This window comes from Triticum urartu, chromosome 6 (genome assembly GCF_003073215.2).
Source record: "Triticum urartu cultivar G1812 chromosome 6, Tu2.1, whole genome shotgun sequence".
Classification (NCBI taxonomy): domain Eukaryota; kingdom Viridiplantae; phylum Streptophyta; class Magnoliopsida; order Poales; family Poaceae; genus Triticum; species Triticum urartu.
Genome location: NC_053027.1, coordinates 477,122,476 through 477,140,193, shown reverse-complemented (window position 1 = coordinate 477,140,193; position 17,718 = coordinate 477,122,476). Strand labels below are relative to the sequence as shown.

The 17,718-nt window shown below is 46.1% G+C and overlaps 2 protein-coding genes and 1 long non-coding RNA gene across 6 annotated transcripts; 1 reads left to right on the top strand and 2 right to left on the bottom strand.

Moving 5' to 3' along the window:
• Positions 1-2,495: 2,495 nt before the first annotated feature.
• On the bottom strand, positions 2,496-5,422 carry LOC125514364. Its single transcript, XR_007286366.1, has 2 exons — positions 4,822-5,422; positions 2,496-4,071 (listed from the first exon to the last, which is right to left on the bottom strand). It is a non-coding gene; the product is annotated as an uncharacterized LOC125514364 (long non-coding RNA).
• A 1,412-nt stretch (positions 5,423-6,834) lies between these two features.
• LOC125514363 lies at positions 6,835-13,151 on the top strand. Of its 3 annotated transcripts, none has more exons than XR_007286365.1 (5): positions 6,835-7,315; positions 7,419-7,659; positions 8,502-8,866; positions 9,046-9,262; positions 12,704-13,151. XR_007286365.1 is itself a non-coding variant. In XM_048679671.1 (4 exons), the coding sequence occupies exons 1-3, from the start codon at positions 7,196-7,198 to the stop codon at positions 9,165-9,167; spliced, it is 483 nt and encodes a 160-aa protein (XP_048535628.1). In that variant the 5' UTR covers positions 6,835-7,195; the 3' UTR covers positions 9,168-9,262; positions 12,704-13,151. The 3 variants fall into 3 exon arrangements, 1 of the variants encoding a protein (XP_048535628.1); XR_007286364.1 differs by having other exon boundaries at positions 8,502-8,959; XM_048679671.1 differs by lacking the exon at positions 8,502-8,866.
• A 447-nt stretch (positions 13,152-13,598) lies between these two features.
• LOC125514362 lies at positions 13,599-17,499 on the bottom strand. Of its 2 annotated transcripts, none has more exons than XM_048679670.1 (4): positions 15,515-17,499; positions 15,228-15,429; positions 14,935-15,121; positions 13,599-13,789 (listed from the first exon to the last, which is right to left on the bottom strand). In XM_048679670.1, exons 1-4 carry the CDS (start codon positions 17,273-17,275, stop codon positions 13,762-13,764), a joined length of 2,178 nt encoding a protein of 725 aa, XP_048535627.1. In that variant the 5' UTR covers positions 17,276-17,499; the 3' UTR covers positions 13,599-13,761. The 2 variants fall into 2 exon arrangements, with proteins under 2 accessions (XP_048535627.1, XP_048535626.1); XM_048679669.1 differs by lacking the exon at positions 13,599-13,789 and adding an exon at positions 14,136-14,235.
• Between the last annotated feature and the right edge of the window lie 219 nt (positions 17,500-17,718).

Sequence of the window (17,718 nt, the reverse complement as noted above, 5' to 3'; positions counted from 1 at the left end):
TTAGGAGCATCACATATGATGAGTTGTGCGAATACTCGTGGGTGATGATTTAAAAGTTATACATATGGTTCCTTATGTAAACATGTGTGTGATAACACGTGATACCGCATACGATTGTGTGCTGGGAATTGTGTGCTCTAACGGGCATATAGTGTAAATAAGAAAAATCATATGTGATAGTAATAACGAGTGGCGCTCGACTGCTCCGTGACCACCGCAGAGACGGCTGCTAGGCGCCGCTGCCACTTTGATGGCGAGCTCGCCAAGGTTGGCGAGGAGTGGTCACGGCTAGGCCGCCGGCAGGGCTCCGAAGGCAATGTCAGCAGTGGCCGCGGCGGCACTCCACACGACACAATAGGAGGCGGAGCAGCTCCTCCACGAGCAGCAGGCAGCCGTCAGACAAGGCCGCTGCGACCCTCCGGCGCTGTTCCACCGCTCGAGAGACCACAACGATGACAACGGCAGGGCAGGATGGCCACATGTACAAGGTGGTCGTTCGATATAGGGTTTAGGTTTTTTCTAGTTTTTGTTAAACTGTCGAAATATCAACCTTTTTATGTAAATTATAGTCGAACTTGAATGAATTCGGCTGTGTTTGCACAATTTTTGTCCGGTTGGTTCCAATTGTTGTTGAAATGTATGTGAGCACTATCGGATGGCAGTCACTGGCATTAGTATCCGCGAACTGGTACCTCTATCCAGGAAATTTGCTGGTTGTCGTTGGAGATGCCCTCAACCATGGGTGCAATATGTCCCAATATGCAAGAAACCAAATTCTGGAAGGAGAATCTTGATGTGTGCACCGACACTGACCAAGCCGCCAAACAATATTGGCAAAGGATAGAGGACCAATTTCTTCCGAATGATGACAAAGTATCCCTTGAGTACGCCACACACCTATAGGTCACTCCAAGGTCGTTGGGATGTGATCAAGCCGATTTATAGCCGTTGGAGTGGTTGCTTGGAGCAAATCCACAATGCACCTCCAAATGGTACTGTTGAAGCCGATTATGTGAGTTTGTTTTCACATTCCAAGTAGTGCAAATGATTATGCGAGTGGTTGCATGTGACATACTTTGACATTGTTTTCATTTTGTAGCCCAAAATTGCGCAAGAAAGATAGAAGGACATGAAAACTTCCAGTGACAAGTCATTTATAGCAGAGCGTTGTTGGAAAATTCTTCAAAATATCACAACTGGTAGTTGATTGACAAAAAATCCCTGCCGAAGAGAGGTTAACTCACCAAGTTGGATGATGATGATGAAGATGACGATGGCCCAAGAAACAAAAACAAGCCTGATGGAAACAAAAAGGTCAAGGACAAGATCAAGAGAGAAGCGGAGGCATCAAACTTGCGGGACAAGATAGATGCCATGGTGCAATCAAATGAGTTGATGATGGCCAAGACATTGGAGGCAAAGAAGGAGTTGGCCAACAAGAAGGCACAAGAGAAGCAAGAAAAGGAGCAATTCCTCAAGAAGAGGGGTTGCGCAAGGCCGCCATTGAGGAGAAAAGTGCCCTTGCCGAGGAGAACAAGGCCTTGGCCAAGCTTCTTGCATAGGAGAATAATATCATGACGATGAACCGCGATGACATGGATGACCTCATCAAAGAATGGCATGATATCGCAAGGAGGAAGATCTTGGAGAGAAGGAACCAAGCGACGACGGGTGGTGGACAATGATGATGATGGTCATGATGGTCATGGAGGTGGTAGTGGCTTTTGCATGAGGTTCTTTTGGACCATGGATGGAAACTATGTTTAATTTCCGCGCAAACTATGTTCTAATTTGTAGCCATTTGTTGGAATTGCGGTCAAATTGTCTAATATATATGTTTTTTTTCGGTTTGAGGGCTAGCGCGGGCTACAGCCGAACAGACTCCACAAGACTAAAATGTAAAACAGAATACTCAAAACACGTTTTCCGTGGACATTATACTCACTTTAAGAGTGGGGTTTGATAGAGGTGCTCTCATATTTCTCTCTTCATTCATACTCCCTCCGTCCCAAAATAAATGACTCAATTTTATACTAACTTTGTACTAAAGTTAGTACAAAGTTGAGTATTTTGGGACGGAGGAGTAAAATCGAAGAAATCCACGAGAGGCGCACCCATTCATAATAATTCCATCAAAGAATCATTCTTTTTATAGTATGGAAACTCTTGTTCCAACCTCACCTGACATGCTACTAGCCCGCCCGAGACGAAAATTTGGCCAAGACCCATCATCCAGCGCATCGAACACCAAGTGTTTGGTTGTTGGGCTATCCCTTCTTGGACAGGGATAGCAGTTTTTTAAATGGATGCCATCTGTTTGGTTCTTGGGCGAGCTGGGATTAGGAGGGATACGGACATCCAGATGCTTGGAATATTCGTTCAAAATCCGGCTCCGCAGCGACGCGAAAATGTCGCGGACCTGGCCATCCCGCACTCACGGCGCGAAACGTTTTCTGCGGCCTCGTCTTTCCTTCGTTCATCTGTACTTCTGTATCTGTATCTGTACTACTATTAAACAAGCAAACATATTCTCCACTATGTCCACCCGGTTAAACGTACACAGGCCAAACAAGACAAATTACCATCCCCAGGATCAGGCATCTAACCGTCCACATAAAAGTCAGACCTCCCCTGTGTACGTTTAGCGATTTACATGAGCGGACGAAACTCTGCCATCGATCAAACAGTTGCACCTCCCCCGAAAAAAAAAAAACAGTTCCACCCTTTGCGTTCGCGTCCAATCAACTACAGAAAATTAGCCACAATTAATGGGAATTAACACGTCTGCCTCACAACAAATTTCTAAACTTACGGGAATCAGCCCACCCGGACGTACGTCGCAGCCGCCCAGCCGTGCGCCATCGCCGCCATGCGTAGCGGACGACGCCCGCTACGACGCGCTTCTCGCCAATGCAGGTGCAGACTATCCTCTTGTGCGCAATACGTGGCCAGTTCCATCCCAGTTAATCTCGATGTCTTCTTTCATGTCGCCGTTTAGATGCACACTACAGTCAGACGTCGGTGCCGCCAAGCCACTGTTGTGCCCTCGCCGCCCAGCCACTGTTGGCCATCGCCGCCCAGCCACAGGCCCCGACATCGACGCCGACGAACTCCTCAGGCAACGCACCTGCCTGCACCAAAGGAACATGGTATAATTTTACAGGATATTCAATTGGGTTAATGTGATAGGGCCGATCAGTTCCTGATTTTAAAGGAAATTCTATTTAACATATATGTGCATACTTCATTGCTTCCCTAATCCCTGTCAAATTTGCATCTTTATAACAATGCTCTTCACTCTCAAATTTGCATATTTACAATAGTGTGATGACGAATGTATCAATTTTGTACAAACCATAATAGATCTACCTCCTATGACTTGAACATGAATTTTAACAGTGCATCAAACTGGAGCCCTCCATCATATTGTTTTAACAGTATAGTGCTCGAATCTGTATGACTGAATGAATAAAACCCAGTAAGTATGATCTATTTGTAACTTGGTCCAATAGAGTGGAGAAGAAAACCCAATCCAAGAATATGCATTTTCCTGTACACAAATTTGGTCATCTTCTATTATCAAATTTGCATATCAGATGGCTGCAGGATAAGTATTGCATGATAAACAACAATATGAAACAAAACATATAGGCTCGGAAACAGTTTGGATTTTACAAGAGAAGATCTACTAAAGTAAATTCAGGTTTCATCAACGGCGGAGCTAGGATTTGGGAACGGGGTAGTCCTCCTCCAAAATTAAGTCGTTTCTATTAAAGAGGCGCTCTGATGTATCACCGTTGTCTAACTGATGCATTCAAAAAATAATTGGTAAATTCAGAAATTATGTAGTAAGTACTTGATCATTTTGGCCAAACCAAATCCTAGACTATCATGAAGTAAACCTGTCAATTACTTGTTCTGTACAATGCTCAAAAGCTTCGGGTTGATGTATATGGCAGGCAGGTATGCCTCCCCATTCCCATCTTTGTGTTTATTTCAGAGTCCCAAAAATTTAGGATCGAACAAATTCCCTGACTCTTAGATGGTCTTCAATATCCATTTCTTGTAAGCCTGCAAACACACTTCTGATATAACCGGGGTTCCGGGACAACAAGAAATATATCTAAAAGGTTGTGCTACATCATGAATACCACTTGTGTAGCTGTCGTAAGTAGTACTGAAGATGCCAGAGATGTTTATGGACTTCTAATAAAGCAAGTTATTCCAAGAAAAGGAATTTTTGAGGTGATAAGCTCTTTTAGCCAACCACCGTCCTCTATATGACAGCCATAGCATCATCATTATCCTACACTATCAATTATTCACTCTTCAACCTGTATTATCCTAGAGTCATACATACTTATCCTACTATGCTTCTCTTGATCCTCTTTTATTTGCTATAAAGCTCGCATTTGGGAACTTCTAAAAACATGCTTTCATTTTTCAAAAAAGAAGTAAATTTCTTTGGCAGGATCAAGCCAAATCAACCTCATCTGTCTTGGTCCCTAGCGCCCCTAGCCACCCAGATTTCAAATCTACCAATCAATCAACTTTATCGCAGCATGGTTGCCTCAATAATATTAACTAACTAGAATCCCCACTCATAACAGTTGCTGCAACCAAGTTAAGAACATCTAATCGAACAACTTCTAATTTTTCTCCCTGATTCTAAAATGACTCATACTTAAACTAGACTACTGAGCTACCTATGTATATTCAGGAATGGATGGAAATTAGGGATTAGCAGAAGTGGGTAATGGGGAGTATCTCAAATCAGAAATAAGCAGATATGAAAGCCGAAGTGGGGAATAGATCGTCTACCGGCACCGGCTTGCACTTGCAAGGGACCATCCACCGCGGCACAGCTGCCGCACATGGGCATTACAGGGCGCAGCGCAGTCGCACGCACAGGGTGGTGGGAGCCGCCGACGAGCGAGATGGAAAGGAAGGCACCAGGCGCGGAGGTTGCGACACATGATTGCCACAGCCGCCGATCTGGTGGAGGCAATTCCCGCGCCTCCGCGTCAGCCTTCGTCCGGCGCCCAGCAACCAGACCGAGCTTGAGCGGATCCTCGGGCACTTCGGCGACCGATTCGACGAGGAGGGGCTGAGAAGAGTGGGAAGAGTGCGAGACCTCGCGCCGGCGGTGGGGACGAAGAGGAGGGGCGGCTTGAGGAGAGAGAGAGAGAGTTGTGGGCTTGTGGCCACCATGGAATAGGGAGCAGTGGGGAGAGGATAAGGGAAGGTAGGTGATGAGGCGAGGAGAACTGAGGGGGCGTCCGGTGTGTCTTTTTCTTTTACCTTCTCTTTTTTTAGTTGGTTTTTTTAGCCCTTTTGGTCAAGTTAGCATCCGGTCTTGTCCAATTTAGTTTTTTTTTATCAATAGATGATATTTCCGCCTCTATACATTTATTTTAACAGTAAAAATGATCTCTGATGTGCACGAGGTATATATATTTACACAATAGCTACATGTTAGTCGCCTGACTTTTGAATTCGGGTCAGTCGATTTTGGTTGAAGGGAGAAACAGGCGAAGAGGAGGAAGAAGCTCACCGGAGGGGAGGAAGAAGCTTGCTGGCAAGCTACCTCATCATCTATCTTAGGGTTGGGGTGGGGGAGGCAGCACGACAGGGGGGGGGGCGGCAGTACGGCGATGATGAAGATTCCCGAAGAAAAAACAGGCAAGGCCCGGGGCTAGAGGGATGGCTGGGGGCGGCGGCGGCACGGCGGTGGGAGGAGGTTCCAGGAAGGGCCGGACGGTGGTGGTTGCCGGTCCGGCCGGTGGTCCATGGGACGGCTGGGGAAAGAAATTGTCGGAGGTAGAAGAAACTCCCGAGGCTGAACAAGGTATGGTATTGTTCATTTTGCATCGGATGGCCGGAAAGAATCGACTGGCCCGGTTTATATTTCCATTTCCAGTCGATTTACACTTGGCCACTTCCATATTTTTATGTGTGTATGCCCTTATTGCATATAAATGAGTACAATTTATGTGTTAATGAAGACGTGCGTTGCACGTGCACGCTTACTAGCCTCCCTGAAAAGCCCAACGGCCCCAACGCTACCTTTTTCCTCTCTCGCGACGGCAGCGCATCTCTCGCGACGGCGGAGGTTGAGTGAGCAGCGGCATGCCTCTCTCCTTCTTCATCTTCCTCCTTGTCACGCCCTCTCCTTCCTTTCTTCTCTCTCATGCTTGAGCTGCAAGCTATCGGAGTCATGGCGGGGGCGGCGGCGATGGCAGCGGACAAGTCATTGCCGCGTGCGGCAGCCAGTGCCTTGTAAATGGAGGCGCCTCTCTCCGGCCGGTACAACCGCAACTGTCATAGCGTAGGCGTCGGCTGCGCACGCGTGGATACGCGCGCGCCAGGCATAGTGTGCGTGCACTTGTTGTGCGTGGTGCACTTGTTGTGCGTGCTGTGTTTGCGCGCTGTGCTTGCCACACGGATCCGTGACCGTGAGTGTTGTTTGAGACTTTGAGTGCTGTGTGCGTGGCTGATTTGATTGATTTTTGTAATGCATCAGCTCAAAGGCGACAGGGAAAACATGAACGGGATCCCCTCTCCCAGAGTTTCTGTCCAATTTCTGTTTCACATGTTTGCTATATCCTAATGTTCCTACTATGAATTGCTTGACAGAAGCTGTGCATGTTGAGTTTTCTTAATTTTTCAGAACACTCCAATGGCCATCCCTAACCATGACTTATCCTTCCAACCAAACAAAATACAGGATAACATCATCCACACCAACCAAACAGAAAAATTGGCTATGCCTAGCCGGATGGTTGGGGGTACCCACATCCATTAAAATTATCCCATGAACCAAACACATCCCAACAGACCGTCACTGTCCCTCGTGACGCTCCCTCGTTCCCCTCCACCACAACGCCTCGCTCCCCTCTCGCGCCGCCGGCCGGCCACCCGTCTTCCCCACCTCCGGCCACCGCCGCCCTACCCTCTCTCCCGCAGCCCACCGCCCCTCTCTCCCCATCGCCCCCTTTCTCTACCGTGCGGCCGCTCTCCACCCCGATCCACATCGAGCCGCCGACCAGCCTCACCCTAGCTCAGCCTCGCCGGCCACCCCCTCCCCTCCACGGCCGGCAGACTTCCCCAAAGCTGGCTGTCCTCCCCGCCGAGCCAGTGCGCCCCCGGACCCGAAACCCTAGCCGAGCTGCAGCAGCCGCCGCCGCGGGGCCTCATGGCGCAGTCCCATGACCAGGTGCTCGCCTCCGCCTCCCTCCTGCACCTTCCGGTGACCGTGCTCCCTGTCCCGCTCGGCGACCTCGCTGCTCCGACGACCCCAAGCTCCGCCTTAAAGGTAGCAGTTATCTCTCTTTTCCCTCCCGTCTAACCTCGATTCCGTCTTGTATACGCCTGCTTGCAACGTATCCGCGTTGAATGCGTCCTGTGGTTTTGGTCAGGTCATGATGCTGTTGCTAGGCGGTGGTTTTCCGTTGGCGGTGGTGCCTTCCGGTGGTTGTCTGTCATCGGAGTTCCTGGTGCCGCTCTTCTCTGACGATGATGCTGTGGATTGGCTGCTGATTTTGGTTTGGTCACGGTGGTTTTCCTGTGGTGGTGGTGCTGTCCATCGGAGCTGCTTCCGTTGCCCACCGGAGCTCCTGCCGCACCTTGTTCAGCTCCGTCACTGCCGACGTCATCAAGGTCGTGTTCCTGTTCTGATTCATCCCTATGCAACTTTGATTTCAGAAATATATAGATTGTCAGTTAGTTATTTTGTAGATCTGATGCATTTGAGAAATGAAGATTGTTCTGCTAATTGTGATTCGTTTAGTTAGTTCTTGTGTATAATTCTAATGCTTATCAAACAGGTGTCATTTTGTTTAGTAATTTGATTTGTTTGTTTCGTAATTCTGTGTAAATCTACTGTGATTTCTCTCTTGCTGTAAGGTTTGGTCAGTGTGGGTGTCGATGTAGATTGGAACAATATAAGTAATGTATTTTGTCTTACCGGAAATGTAAGTAAGTGGGGATCCCAACCTGTGTGTTCTTTTATTTATTTACCTTGTTTAATGAGTTTACCACTAAGATAGTAATTTAAATCCACATTAATTCATTGCTCTTGTAAAATTTTGATAATTGTGCTGACAAATCAAATCTGGAGCATTTGCAGCCACGTACATGCACATTATCTTTACTGTGTGGCATCACTTTTTTTTTGGTTCTGCTTTCTTCTGATAGCATAGGATTTTTTACCCACAGAATCTGTTGTTTTTTCATGTTGTGCACTTCTTTGCTGGTTGCGCCTTGGCGTTATAGTGAGTAGTAATATTGCTTGGCTGAAGGAAGCATGCAGAACATTTGTGAGACTTGCATTTTTTCCTGCTGTGTCATATTGGCATAAACTTACATAGAGCACGCTGATGCATAAGTATGCTCTTTGCTAGTATCAATCTACGCATTATTGCAATATATGACCTGTTTGTAGTAGAGAGGGATTTGATCTTGAATTGTTATGACGATCTCATCATCTTGGTCTGGTGCAGGCTTCCTGGCACGGCTCCATCTCTGACCGGCTGTGTACTGCGGCATCGCTTGCCTTCTGGGAGAAGGACCATTTGTAGATGCTCTGCCTTAGCGGCGACAACTAGGTCGACCTACTCCTGCTCATGGTTTTCGAGTCGCGCGACTAGTCGATGAGTCACAAAAATATATCGACTCAACTTGTTAGTGTCGACTCGAGTCGCGAGTCACGACTAGTCACAACTGCAGGCTCGACTTTTTCCGAGTCGCTACCCCAGAGCGACTCGGATGAGCCGCGACTTGAAAACCATGCTCCTGCTTCTCTGATGTCAACCATGGACAGGTTGCTGCTGATTGAGCCACTACCACGTCGCGGCATGAATGCCAGGTCCATGTCTTGCTCATCTCGTGTGTAGAAGTTTTCCCCTGTTTTGTGACTCAAGAATAGCCATATTTAGCAGTCCTGCTAAAGTGCAAATAGGTATTCACCAACAGCCATACTAGTGTGTAATGCTACTGTAGATTTGTAGTTGATCAATGTGTGCTTTAACTTGATTTTTTGCTCAGGTCCCGGTGATGTTGTGGTTGTGGTGGGTCCTCCGGTGGCGGTGCTGACATCCAGGGGTGCTGTGGTGGTGGTGCTGTCCACCGGATCTCCTGCTGGTGCTGTCGACGTCCGTGTCCGCTGAGCTGCTGCTGCTGGCGTCGACTACGACATGCTGCCCCTGCCTTCTTCGACTGGTACCTCCTACAGCACCGCGCCCCCACTGGCGTGCCACTGAAGGTCTCTCGTTCTCTCTCGATTACTCCCTATTTTCCTTGAACTGCGACTTGTATGTATTTTTGTGTAGAAATGCGGTTTGATTTTGTTTATACCTATCTGTGATGTAAAGGTTTTAGATCCAAGTGTTTTCTGGTTGCATCATACATATTGGTATTTGGTTTGTGCTGTCCACTAAAAAGATAGGTAATTTTCTAAGAAGATAAATTGATTGACTATGAGGAGATACCAGAATTATATGCCACTGTACTTGGCTGTTTTTCCACTTTATAGTGGTACACAATAGTCTTGATATACATATGCACCATTGTAGATCATTCATCTGCACTGAAACTTAAGCTTTTCTCCACTTTGAGGATTAAGTAAGTACTGTAGTAAGCAGTGGAGTTGATGTTTGATACCGAGGTGATGATGAACATGTGAATATGTAGTCTTTGTTGTATGTGTTTTGCTGGAATGATTTCCAGAGCAAAACAATGCTACATCCCTTGGTTACTCTTGATAGGCATGTCTTGATTGATCTGGTTCACTAGACACTGGTCTTGGTTAATTTGGTTCTAGTAATTGTTGCAGTTTAGTAAGTCCTTACTTTTTTTTGCTCTACTTGGCTTGATTAGGTGCTCTATCAAGTAGATTGGCTACTGTTTTGGTTTCAATTATTTATTTATTAGAATCATTGCTAGGTTGAACTGATCAATTGGTAGCATAATATTGATGATTTGCTCAAATACCAGTCCTTGTAGGTTTTGAGTTAGTCGATGGTCATTTTGCTCAAACTTGACTGCATATTGATCATGTGCCTGAGAGTAGTGATGACGGACTTTTACGGGGGTTTTACAGGGGTAGTTCCAGTTGGCAAAACGTGATTGGATAAGGAGGAGGGAGGCACCCCACCCCAGCTGAAAATCGGGGGGGGGGGGGGGGGTCAATTTAGATAGATGGAAGGAGTCTGTAAACGTCTGTATAGGGTCCGTGTGTTTAGCATTATCGCGTGCTTGACTATATGGCTCTGTCCTGGTTTTGGTTGAGTTTAATGTGGCTTAACCTTAACCATTCATTTAATGTGGCTTAACCTGGAGATTTGAGTTCTTCATATTTAATAGTACTAGCTAAATACCCGTGCGCTGCATGGAAAAACAAACAATTGTACTTCATCAAGGTGCGCGTGAAACGTGATATATGTAGTTTTCAACTATCAAGATAATGGTTGGTGTTCTTTCTCCGATAACTTCTTTGTCGGCAACCAACACATGACCTTCTGCCTCTCCATTTTTTTTTATTTCTTGCCATCCTCATTTTCCACCTAGGGTGTTCGTCTTTTGTTCTCCAACTCTTACCTGTTGCAAAAAATGATTGTTGGCGGTTATATCTATGTCTAAGTTCACATAGTCGTCTTCACCCACAGCCTTCGACTGTTGCGATCCTATGGCACACTCGTCCCAGTTTGGGCGCATGTGCTTTTCAAGAAGTGTGGTATGAAATAGCCACCAACATCAATTTCACTGGTATAAAAATCTCAATACAGACAAAAATTCATATGGTACTAAAAATTTAAAGTTGACAATATGGCGGTATCCCTTACATCATAGCGTTACTCGGCCGGCTTTTTTTAACATGGGAACTTACATGTGTTAATTCGTTTATTTTCCCTCCTGAGATTTATTTCTTTAGCCATGGATTTATTTCTTATACATTTTCCTTTATTCATTATTCATAAACTAAGAAAGAAATTTCTTCAATGCTGCTCATAAAAATTTTCTATGAAGTGGGGATTGTTATAAAAATATCCTTTTCTCATTTCTAAGTAATCTCTAAAAATGTTCATTTTTGTGCAAAATTGCTCTCACTGCCAAGAATGATGTTCATGGTATTAATTTATCTTTTCCACACTATTCATCTTTTGGAAAAGAAAAACTGATAGTAGCGGTTACTATATTTATTCAAATACTTCTAAAACATATTCCCATTGCCTAAGAGAAAAGTTGTTCACTGTTGGTCACATAATTGTTCATCTGTTGCTAAAAAACATTCCCATCCCCAAAACTTTTGTTCACTCTGATTCTGTGAATTCAATTTTATTTATGTAGATACACACTGGATTTTTATAAATGTTGAAAATCATTTGTGTAGGTATAGCTAGATTTTTTTAGGTACGTGTATCTAGATTTTCTTAGAGAAGCTTAGTTATTTTTTTAGAATCTGCAGCGTAGCTAATCACCATGACATTCTTTTAGGGCAGACAGCTAGCTTTCTTAATTTAAAACAGCAGTGTATCTAGCTTTTTCTTCCAAGGCTAATCAGCCCTAGCTAATTGGTATTGCTGTGGGCCGGTGGTTACTTTTAGACCTTACCATTTTTGTGTATTGGATGTAGATGGAACGGTCTGAATATGTCCGATGATAAGTGTTGAGTGTTGAATGATGACGTACCACCATCACCAACTCCCATTTAATAGTAAAGATTTTGGTATTGCTGTAAGGTTGTGGCTGGTTGCACTTCTATTAGCTGATTTGGACTTGAATGATCAAACTTGGGTAAGCTCTTTCGTGATTCGACACAATGCTGGCTAAGATGAATTCTGCTCTGTTGCCTTGTATGAGATGCAAATGCTGATGCTTATCGAAAGATGCATTTCCTTTTTTTTTTTAGTGCTCTAAACCATCGCCTACTTGTTGCCTGACTTGGGAACTGTGTATCACCACTGAAACCAACCCTAAACTTGACCTTTAAATTAAATGAACAAGTAGTTAAGTGATTGACATTGTCTATGAAATCTGAATTCTACGACTTGATCATGTGGCCAGGATATGGTTCTTGATGCTGGTTTCTGATTTACTTGGTGTTTATACTAGCTGTCACTTCTTAGTCAATGTTATCCACATGTTGCTTTATTTTTGGTATGCCCATTGGGTTTTTGTCTCGGCTGGGCTATGTGCTGTGCGTCGGCTTTGAGGGCTGAAATAGATTGTAAGATGTGTCTTTCAAATTAACTTGTGTGCTTGGTTTGGTCGACTTAATCAACCTCAACCTTAAACCTGGCTTGTATTCAATGTTTGCTGAATCTGGAGCTTGACTTGTTTCTTAAACCAGATTTCTATTTAGTGTTGAGCTTCTATTTACTGGTTGCATTTGTTGGTCTAGTAGATAAAAGTGATTAATCTTTTGTGATTCAACACAATAGTGCCTTATATATAGGGATAAATTGCTGGTGTTTTGTGTTTGAAATGCATGTCCTGCTGCTTATTTATCTGGCTAGCTAGTTTGTTTATGATGCCACGTTGGCACGTAAACGGCTTCAAATCCATCAGCCTGGTAGCGTTTGTGCTCCTGCAAATTGCTTCAGCAAGTGCTTATCTAAACCAGTAATGTTCCTTGTGTTCATCGCTAGATAGAGTATTTCCAGATTATTGAGATTTGATCCGCTATGCTACTGTTTCATTACAGGTTCGTTTTTGGATAAATTCGGTGCTTTTGGAGAATGAGATGCTTGTGTGGACTAGAAGGAACAAGGGCTTGACATTCCTCGCTCGCCGGCTGTCTATGCGGCTCATTGCCTCCGGCTGCTTGGGTGCCCAAGTTCTCGCAGCAGTGCTTTGGTTGCGGCCTATATAATATTTTGGTCCTGGTAATGTCAAGTAGCAGTTGGCATGGTGGTAGCATCGTTCTTGTGATGCTCCAGGTTCAGGCGCTGTAATGGCTTAGTAGTATTTCTGATGTGTCTTGTTTGGGGCCCTGTTTGACTTTTGGGGATGATGACTGGCTACCTTGGTTCCGGCTTTGCTTTTATTCTAATTGTAAAGAAAAGGGTCTTGCGATGATGGATCGATGTTGTTGTATCAGTTCATCATCGGATATTGATCTGTTCATAATATTATTGGCAAGCGAGTATTCATCTTGTGGCAATCTAATACTCCCTCCGTCCCAAAATAAGTGACTCAACTTTGCATCAAGCTATCAAAGTTAGTGCAAAGTTGAGTCACTTATTTTGGGATGGAGGGAGTATGATTCAGCTGCTGTTGATCTGTGATCCGACTTTTGATAGCTTGATCACTATAAATGGAGTACTAGAGTCGTTTAATGTACCGGTCTGTTGAAGTGGCATGTTTATGGGACTAGTAAGTGTGCACGTGCAACGTATGTCTACATAAATATTACTACAGATGTGAGCCTATTTGTGGAGGTCTCTGCTCAAGAAAGATACTGACACCTGTGTCAGTCATGGAAGTCCGTTCTTGAGAAAGAAAAGGCCCCCATGTCGATTGCTCGAGTGACACGAATGGCGACCCCAGCGCCTCCCTTCCCTCCTATCTTGCTGTCATTGGTGGAAACTGTTTGGCAAATTGGTGTATGTTGTGAATTTGATATGTCGTAAAATATAGTAAGGAAGAACATGTAATGTGGCTCAACATTTTACTATGTGTGGTACAATCTCTCTGTATCATATAACAGATACTCTCCATTGGCACCATGTTCTTCAAATGCTTGGCGATAACCAGCAAGGTTTATCCCTTCCAACTGTAACCCCACATCCTGCAAGTAAAAAACTACTTTATCAAGACAACACAAGAGTATTTTGAATTATAAGCAGCAATCTAGAGCTTGCACTATTATAATTCTCTTACTTGAAAATGATCTATGCTTATCTAAGTGAAGAAATGATAAGTTTGATTAAAAATTGCAGAGCACAATTGTTTGTTTTTTTTGCAATTCCAGAGTGTTATTTCTTGCAATCTTGAAAATGCTTCTATTGCAAATTAACAACATTGAACAATTTGTCATAAAAACTGCAATATTCAGAAGAGAATCATTCATTTCCATACAATCCTATACTGAAAAAAATGCACTCTTTCGACTCGTTTCCAAAACATACAGGGTAACATGAACATTTCAATTAAAGAGTTACCACACCTTTCTCATTTGAAAATTTATAGTAGCACAATGCTTGTGTGTTGCTGCCACTGAAGCCACGAGTAGTCCTGTGAGTAAAAGATGGCTGAAACACGCTGTAACGTTTTATTAAACCATTTCTCTATCTTTGTTAGCTAGTTACTGTTTTTGTAATAAGATTTGTAGTTCATGGACTGATGGGGCTTGTCTGGTTTCCAAACTCCTAGACGATGTAATTCCTATTTGAGTTTAATAAAGCTAGCCATGATGGCCTTCCTTCAAAAAAACCATTTCTCTATCTTATGCGAATATTGTACTCCCTCCGTCTCATAATATAAGAGTATTTTTATGTATGTGTTAAACTTCATGGAATTGCTGAAGAAAATTCAACATTTCCTTGACTAGCACAGCGCCCATGTGTATCTGCTATTGAGTGAAGCCAAGAAAAGCGAGTATTGAAGCAAGAGTGTCAAAATAATTAGACAGGACAGCTTAGATCACAGTGCAAATAATGATGAATAAGCTATATATAGTTCATCATAACGATAGCAACTTGGTTTACACACAAATTTAACAAGGCCAAGCAAGCAAGCTAGGCACGGAGACGTGCATAAGAGTAGCTCAAGGCAACCAAACATGCATGCTGAAGAATGTCATCCAGTCTAGATAATACTACAATGCAGGATGCTCATTAATTAGAACATCATAACACACAGCAGGAAGCATAGTACTATGGTCCAACTTCACAGCTGATAATATCACACACAAGCTTGCCCGCCGCGACTCACTCTTCAGTGTGCATCTTGTTGAGTTTCTCCACAAGCTCCACGTCTTTCTCGGAACTGAGGACGAAGTCCATCTCTAGCATGTCATCCACGTGGCAGGTACCGTCATGGGTGATATCGTGCGGGATGTATTTGGCGTCATCTGGATACACGATTTTCCTTGCGGTAAGCACGCCAGAGTAGCAACGGCCTATCAAAAAATTAAACCCGACCATGCATGGTTCAGTGAGACTACTACAACACACGATAATAAAAAGCCAATCAGCCGTGCCGCAGAGAAACTAGAGGGGGCTTACCTGCATACTCATAGGGTAGAGGGCAGCAGGTCTCTGGCCTTGGCCCACCTGAGAACAAAAACTCGGCGAAGAATAGCGTCCTCTGAAGCTGCAAATCAGAAGTAGCAGTGAAGTTCACGCGGTAGCACATCTTACCCGAGGGGGGGCAGCTTTGGTTGATTTCCTCCACGCCACAGATAATATCAAGTTTATACTGTGGTTCCTACAACAAGCAAGCAAGTCAAGTAAGAGAGTAGGCCAAATGAAGGCAATTAAAGCAAATCTACATAGCTGCCAAGGATACCTACCCAAAAATGCTGGGTCGTGTAATCCTTCAGCACCTGTTCAATCTTTGAACGGAACCAGCTCCTCCCCTCCTCATACTGTGATCTCATGCTAGACACCAACCTCCGAGACTCTGGAAAAAGATCAGGAGCTTGCTCATAGCAGCCGACACGAACCTTCGAGTATCTGCTCCACATGCCCCTAATATGAAGTGTCATGTCATCAAGGCGCAACACGGTACCGTCAGTTCGAGCCTCGGTCATAAAGGAGAGCAGCACGCTTCGCTGCTCGGGGAACACCACCAGCAGCCGGTGCAGTTCACCCAGCTGAAGCGGTAGAGGGTGTCCAGCGGCCTTGGCAGCTTCATGGAAGTGGTTCTTTTTAATCATCTTTAGCGATGATTGTAACATGTCAACAATGTCGCATTTTGTACCGCAGAGCAACTCTAGAGCACAAGCCTCTGTTGAGAACTGGGGGCCGGCGAATGTGGCGAGCTCCATAAGGCCCTTGAGGGAGTGGACCTGTGTGCGGAGCAGAGATAGGGGGTCAAGTATGTCATTGTATTGCTCAATCTTGCTGCCTTCAGACGCTGGGAGAGGACCGCCAAGGAAGTTGTACCAAATGGAGTTGACGATGATGTTAGAGACAGGGTCCATGGAGCCGTAGCAGTGGCCGGCCATGAGGAAGCCACACATAGGCGAGCCCGATGGTGTGGGCAGCAGCTTGAGCGCCTTGATGCAGAAGTTGTGAATCATACCGTGGAGGCGCATCTTGAGAGTCTGCAGGTAATCGCAGGCGTCAACGCTGCACGGGGTCTTCTTCAAATATTGTTCCAGGCCATCCGCTCTTCCCAGGCAACGTTGCAGCTTGTCAGACAGTCCGCACTGCAGCGACGAGATGGGTTTTCCGTCCCAGCAGAGGGCGGTGGCGGTGTCCTCTGTAGTGGAGGGGGTGGTCGACCACACAGCGTCGAGGTTCTTACGGACATGGAGAATTGGCCCTTTTCTGCTTATGGTGGCAACACAGGGCGGGCTCATCATCATGCGCAATATGCGGTCTATGGCTCCGACATCATCAACCTTGAGAGGGCCATCTGCTGCTGAAAAGAGTAGCTTCTCCAGAAGGTGAAAGTCGTCCTCTTTGAGCCGGGATGACATGAGCTGAGTCAAAACGCCGGGCGAAGGGTGACCTGCCATGGTGGCCGCCCACTCGAGGGCAGCCTGCGTCCTGTCGGATTCAGGGTCCAGTACTGCTTCTTCACCCTCCACATAGAGATCGTGTTGGATGAGCATGACGGCGAGGCTGAGATTGGCGTCGGCCCAGTAGAGGTAGCGGGCGGCCTGTTCCTTTTCGAGGCATCCGAAGTATACCATGAGGAAGGCCAGGAGACTTTGGCAGGACCTGTTTGCAATTTCGTGCCAGTCGTTGCGCACTAGTCTTTTGGACTTCTTTGTGGCGGGTGGAGCGGTGGAAGCTGCGGCGGCGGCGCCTTCGGGGAGGAGGGCGAGGGTGTTGAGGATGATGTTGGAGACGGGGTCGAGGAGGCCGAGGCAGGTGCCGCACCCGCCGGTGGCGAGGAGGTCGAGGAGGCCCGGAATCCTCTCGCAGGGCAGCCGGTCGAACGCCTGGTCGTAGAAGCCGACGATGAGCTCGTAGACGACCTTTTCAAGGTCGGGGGGGAGAGGAGGCGCGTCGTCGGCGCGGCAGTCGAGGCTGTGCGCGCAAGACACCAGCCCCCTCCTCCCAAGGGGAACAGAGCCGGAACAAGTAGATCCAGAAGCCATCAGCGGCGATCTGGCGGGCGGAGCGTTTTTTGGGGGCGGGGGATGGCCGGCCGGCAGGCGGCGGGTTGCTTAGAGGACGAGATGGGATTTGGGGGCGGGGGGCGGTGGCGAGTTGCTTAGGGTTTGCGGGGAGAGGATGAGATTCTTTTTAAGAGGATAGAGAGTGGCGATGGTGCACACGGTCTTGCCTGCTCACGCTAAGTAAGTGTGCCAACCGAACACTGGCGAGTGGAACCGGGCATTCAATGCGGTCAGAGGGCCAACACACATGTATAGGTACGGTGGAACAGGCGTATACGGTGCGCTCGCCGGCAGATATACGTTTATTGATCCGGTTTAGGCTTTACTGATCCCGTCACGGCAGGTTGCTACCGGAGCACTCTCATGGCTGACAGTGCAGGAGCACTTTCGTTTGAATAAAGCCCTCATCCCCCATCCCCCCC

Bases quoted from the DNA above. Each gene is read 5' to 3' on its own strand.
- LOC125514362 (XM_048679669.1), bottom strand. From the start codon at position 17,275: ATGGCTTCTGGATCTACTTGTTCCGGCTCTGTTCCCCTTGGGAGGAGG. The intron at 15,430-15,514 runs GTAGGTATCCTT...TGCTTGTTGTAG, and splicing joins ACACGACCCAGCATTTTTGG to GAACCACAGTATAAACTTGA. The intron at 15,122-15,227 runs GTAAGCCCCCTC...ATTTTTTGATAG, and splicing joins TCTACCCTATGAGTATGCAG to GCCGTTGCTACTCTGGCGTG.
- LOC125514363 (XM_048679671.1), top strand. From the start codon at position 7,196: ATGGCGCAGTCCCATGACCAGGTGCTCGCCTCCGCCTCCCTCCTGCAC. The intron at 7,316-7,418 runs GTAGCAGTTATC...GGTTTTGGTCAG, and splicing joins CCCCAAGCTCCGCCTTAAAG to GTCATGATGCTGTTGCTAGG. The intron at 7,660-9,045 runs GTCGTGTTCCTG...TTTTTTGCTCAG, and splicing joins TCACTGCCGACGTCATCAAG to GTCCCGGTGATGTTGTGGTT.